Source organism: Salvelinus sp. IW2-2015, linkage group LG8 (genome assembly GCF_002910315.2).
Source record: "Salvelinus sp. IW2-2015 linkage group LG8, ASM291031v2, whole genome shotgun sequence".
NCBI classification, from domain to species: domain Eukaryota; kingdom Metazoa; phylum Chordata; class Actinopteri; order Salmoniformes; family Salmonidae; genus Salvelinus; species Salvelinus sp. IW2-2015.
This window is the reverse complement of record NC_036848.1, coordinates 11,090,556-11,096,356: the sequence shown is the minus strand read 5'-3', so window position 1 is coordinate 11,096,356 and position 5,801 is coordinate 11,090,556. Positions and strand designations below refer to the sequence as shown.

The window sequence follows — 5,801 nt, the reverse complement described above, 5'->3', positions numbered from 1 at the left end:
ACAGCATCCAGTACAGATCCGGAGACAAACGGTACATGTTAGTTGGACCCAGAATGAGTATAGGTTCTACTATAGTCCCGGGCAGCAATGGGAATACTCTAGTGGTACCTGACCACAGGAGRAGAGCTTCTGGAGAGGTAAGAACTGTCTTTATCCGTTACTGCCTATTAAGTCGGAGAAAGAGACATATTTTGAGTGAATGTGTGTGCTCGCATATTGTCGTCTGTGCGTAATGTCCATACGCAAACTCGCTGTAGGGGGCGCTGTCCATGGTGCTGAATTCCAAGCTCACGTCTTAGGTTAGCTGGTGAGTGCATGCTAGGCTAGGCTACTGCCTGAGGTGTATTATCTGTTATTTACCTGTGCATTCCTTCGATTTAGTATGTTTCTCTTCCTCCCCTATCTAAACACCCCTTTATCTGTACTCGTTATTTTATTTGTATTTTTACTGATATCGGCGTATTTACTGGATTCGATACAGACGACACACACGGAGCTCATCGTAGCCTGTTGGGTGGACAAGAATCCCGKACCACATGGTGTCAGTGTAACATAAGGAGACAGTTTGGTACTTTGTAGATTAGACCCTACCCCTCCCTGGGCCGTTTGGTTTCACACACTGAGAGACTGGTGTGGACACCCGAACAAGACGTGTATACGATAGTCAGATAATAGGTGTATTATTTTTCGGTGCTGAAGCATTTGATTCAGTATGGATCATTACGAGTTGGCCATCTGATCAGTAGGTTTGTAATTTTTCATTGAGGATTGTGCTTAATTATCTGTTTAACGATGGGAGACGGAGGACAAAGGCGCAGATGGGAGTACTGGTGGGTTGCTCTGCGTTTCTCTCTTCTGCTGTGCTTCGTGGAGCAGGTTTCGGCTCAGATAAGGTACTCTATTCCAGAGGAGGTTAAAGAGGGAACCGTTGTTGGAAATGTTGCTAAGGATTTGGGTCTTGACGTCAGTACTTTGGTGGAGAGACGGTTTCGTATCGTTTCTGGATCTAATGACGCTCTTTTCCATATAAATCAGAACAATGGCGTCTTGTATGTTCATAAGAATATCGACAGAGAGGAGCTCTGTGATGGCACTGGCGTGTGCTTGATAGACCTTAAAATAGTCGTTGAAACCCCGCTAGAAGTCCATTATGTAGGTGTAGAAATCACAGATGTGAATGATAATTCACCTAATTTTCCAGAAAAGGAACAGAAATTTGAGATAGCTGAGCATACCCCTCCAGGTACACGGTTCCAATTACATGCAGCTCATGATCCTGATGTTGGGATGAATTCAGTTCATACCTATAAAATAACGTCTAACGATCATTTTGAAATCGATGTGCGGCAAAGCGATGAGGACAAAATACCGTTTTTAGTTTTAAAGAAGTCGCTAGATAGGGAACAAAACCACAACTATACGCTTCTCCTAACAGCGATAGATGGAGGTAATCCTCAAAGATCAGGAACTCTAAACGTTACAATTGTTGTTCTAGATAGTAATGATAACCGTCCCGTCTTTAGTCAAGATACATATAATGTTAGGATACAAGAAAACGTTGGAGTTGGTACAGTTGTTATTAGAGTAAATGCAACTGATCCAGATGAAGGAAGTAATAGTGAGGTTGAGTTCAGCCTGGGTAAAACCTTAAGGAGAAAAGTCTATGATATTTTTGAACTGGATAGGCTAACTGGAGACATTAGAGTTAAAGGTGAGGTGGATTTCGAGGACACAGAGGTGTATAAACTAGATGTTCAGGCCTCGGACAAAGGACAACCTCCACTGACTGTGGAATGTAGAGTGATCATAAAGATAATCGATATTAATGACAATGAGCCAGACATTGATGTAACATCCCTCTCTAATACAGTGTCTGAAGAGTCCAAACCAGGAACTGTTATTTCTCTCATCAGTGTCACAGATAAAGACTCTGGTATTAATGGTAAAGTGATTTCAAGTATATCAGAAAATATACCTTTTGAATTGAAGCCATCATATAAAGAAAACGTATATTCTATAGTCACAAAAGGACGTTTAGATCGAGAACTCGTGTCCCATTATGACATCACTATAACAGCCACTGACTGTGGTCAGCCTCCTCTGTCCACATTCAAAACTTTGAGCGTCCAGATATCAGATGTGAATGATAACAGTCCAGAATTCTCCAAAAACCCTTTGCGCTGTCTTAGTGGAAAAAATGCCCCGGGTGCGTCCATATTCCTTGTAACCGCCACTGATAAAGACTTGAACGAAAATGCTGCTATTTCATATCACACAATCAGAGGAGAAGGGACACAGAACGATATGGCATCTTTTTTGAATATCAATTCTGATAACGGACTTATTTCCGCTCTAAAAAGTTTGGATTTTGAAACGCTCAAAACGTTCCATTTCCAAGTTGTTGCTACAGACTCTGGAACTCGTCACTAAGCAGCAACGTCACAATAAACGTGTTATCATCTGGATCAGAACGACAACGCTCCAGTGATCTTGTATCCAGTCAGCGCTAACGGTTCCACTGAAGGTGTGGATGAGATTCCGCAATGTGAACGCAGGCCATTTGGTGACTAAAGTGAGAGCCTATGACGCTGATATAGGATATAACGGCTGGTTATTATTTTCACTGCAGGAAGTTACTGACCACAGTCTCTTTGCTTTGGACCGCTATACAGGACAGATAAGGACACTTCGGTCATTCACAGAGACAGACGAGGCTGAGCATAAACTGGTCATACTGGTAAAAGACAATGGGAACGTTTCACTCTCAGCACAGCTACTGTGATTATCACGTTGTGGAGCCAAAGAGGCTTTTGCAGCTTCTGATGTTAAAAGCGCAGTAAAAGACGAGGAGGAGAACAGCGTTACATTTTATTTGATCATCACTTTGGGCTCAGTTTCAGCACTTTTTATCATCAGTATCATCGGTGTTGATTATAATGCAGTGTCAAAGCCCAGACGATTCCTCCAAGTATTTACAAGATGAATACGACGGGACACTGTGCCACAGCATCCAGTACGATCCGGAGACAAACGGTACATGTTAGTTGGACCAGAATGGTATAGGTTCTACTATAGTCCCGGGCAGCAATGGGAATACTCTAGTGGTACCTGACCACAGGAGGGAGCTTCTGGAGAGGTAAGAACTTACCTAACCTTTACTCTCCATATGTATTTTATTTTGATCATGTTTGGTCCGTGGCTAATGTAAATAGGCAAAGTAGCTGCCGTGGTTGCTGTCATAGTGCTGAACTTCAAATTCCCTTAATTAGTTGGAGAGAGCATGCTAGACTACTACCATACTTGCGTTTCCTGTTATTTTGCAATGTTCTACTCAACTCCATCTCCATTTGTCCTCGTTATTTGATAGCTAATGTATGCATATTTATTGGTAGTGTAAGACCATGGGTTTTAATGCGCGGAAATCGACTTTGCCGCACGAGCATGCTTTTGCGGCACAGTCGATAGCGCGCCGGACCTTGGGCCAGAAGGTCGAGGGTTCGATCCCTGCTCCCTGCTGTTTCATTCACATTGGTGTCAGAAGTGATCGACCTTGCATCCACGACAGTGCGTGTGCTTGGCCGGTGAGCGCGTTCCTGTAAAACGTAGAGTCGCAAGCTAGCGCGAGGACGCGCTCTTTGAAAGGAGGGAGTAGTGGTTAACGACTGGGTTTATAAGCGCGGAAATCGACTCTGGCACACGACCATTACTTTGGGCGGGCACGTCGCGATAGCGCGCCGGATCCTCGGGCTAGAAGGTCGAGGGTTTCGAGACCTACTCCCTGCTGTTTCATTACAGTATGTATTCTCGGAGCTCATATATTGTGGATGGAGATCCAGCCCAGCGAGGTGCCAGTGTAGCAGCAATGATACTGTCTGGTGCTATGTACTATAGACCCTGCCTCTCTGGGCTGTTTTGTTCTGCTTCTATCTGATTGGTTTTGTTCTAAAGAGAGCTGAGCAGACATCCGAAAACCCTGATATATTGGACAGAGAGAACGCCTATTTCTTTTCCGGTGCTGAAATATTGGATACAGTATGGATAATAACGAATTGTCTATCTGAATATTAGGATTATATTTTTTTTCATTGAGGATTGTGCATAATTGTGTATTTCACGATGGGAGACCGGAGGACAAGAGGCGCAGATGGGAGTACTGGTGTGTTGCTCTGGTTTCTCTGCTGCTGTGCTTCGGAGAAGCAGGTTTCGGCTCAGATAAGGTACTCTATTCCAGAGGAGGTGGAAGAGGGAGCCGTTGTTGGAAATGTTGCTAAGGATTTGGGTCTTGCCGTCGGTACTTTGGTGGAGAGGCGGTTTCGTATCGTTTCTGGATCTAAGGACGCTCTTTTCCAGGTTAATCAGAACAATGGCGTCTTGTATGTTCATAAGAATATCGACAGAGAGGAGCTCTGTGATGGCACCGGCGCTTGTCTGATAAACCTGAAAATCGCTGTTGAAAACCCTTTAGAGATTCATTATGTCGGTGTAGAAATAACGGATGTTAATGATCACTCGCCCAGTTTTACTGAAAAGGATCTGCACTTAGAGATAGCGGAAAATACCCTTTCTGATACGCGCTTTGAACTCCAGACCGCACGGGATGCAGATGTTGGATTGAACTCTGTGCGTATGTACCTATTAAGTAGTAATCCTCATTTCGAATTGGAATTAATTGATAATGGAGACGAAGACAAAGTTCCGTTTTTAATCTTAAGGAAGGCTATTGATAGAGAACAAAGCACAAACCACTCATTCATTTTAACAGCAATAGATGGAGCCAATCCTCCGAGATCAGGTACTCTAAATATTACGGTTACAGTTGTTGATGTCAATGACAATCGACCCGTTTGTGGTAAAGATATCTATTCTGTTACTATCCAGGAAAATGCACCTATTGGAACAACCGTTTTAAACATAAACGCCACTGACACAGACGAAGGTCAAAACGGTGAAGTTGAATATGCACTTGGTAGAAACATAAAGCGCAAAGTTCATGACATATTTAATTTGAACAGTCTTACCGGTGAAATTCGTGTCATAGGTCCAGTAGACTTTGAAGAGAATGAGGTTTACAAATTAACAGTGCAAGCCTCTGACAAAGGACAACCCCCACTATCAGTCGACTGTAGAGTTGTCATCAAGATAACGGACATAAACGACAATAAACCAGAAATAGAGGTGACGTCACTGTCTAACATGATATCCGAGGACTCAAAGTCTGGAACAGTCATATCTCTCATTAGCGTAACGGATACAGACTCCGGTAACAACGGCAAAGTCCTATTAACAATATCCGAGGACGTCCCATTTGAATTAAAACCATCATTYCAGGACAATGCGTATTCTGTCGTCACAAAAGGGCGATTAGATCGAGAACTCGTCTCCCATTATGACATCACAATAACAGCCACTGACTGTGGTCAGCCTCCTTTGTCCACATTCAAAACTCTGACCGTCCAGATATCAGATGTGAACGATAACAGCCCAGAATTCTCCCAAAACCCACTTGAACTGTATTTAGTGGAGAATAACCCCCGTGGTGAATCGATATTCTCTGTAAGCGCCACAGATAAAGACTTGAATGAAAATGCTGCGATTTCATATCACATTGTTAGAGGTGAAGGGACACAAAATGATATGGCATCTTTCTTGAATATCAATTCTGATAATGGTCATATTTCCGCTTTAAAAAGCTTTGATTTTGAATTTCTCAAAACATTCAAATTCCAAGTTGTAGCTACAGACTCTGGAACTCCGTCACTAAGCAGCAACGTCACAATAAACGTGTTCATTCTGGATCAGAA

At 43.1% G+C, this 5,801-nt stretch overlaps 2 protein-coding genes across 2 annotated transcripts in view; both read left to right on the top strand.

Moving 5' to 3' along the window:
• The window catches only part of LOC111967148 (protocadherin alpha-8-like), a 5,309-nt gene extending 2,326 nt beyond the window's left edge, over positions 1-2,983 (top strand). Inside the window, exon 2 of the mRNA XM_023992016.2 lies at positions 2,807-2,983. Coding sequence (XP_023847784.1) covers positions 2,807-2,983 — 177 coding nt within the window. The remainder of the gene's footprint in view (positions 1-2,806) is intronic.
• A 1,133-nt stretch (positions 2,984-4,116) lies between these two features.
• LOC111967147 (protocadherin alpha-8-like) lies at positions 4,117-5,799 on the top strand (the record flags this gene model as incomplete). Its single annotated transcript, XM_023992015.1, has 1 exon — positions 4,117-5,799. A coding segment is annotated over exon 1 (1,683 nt), but the record flags the coding sequence as incomplete, so codon positions are not given.
• Between the last annotated feature and the right edge of the window lie 2 nt (positions 5,800-5,801).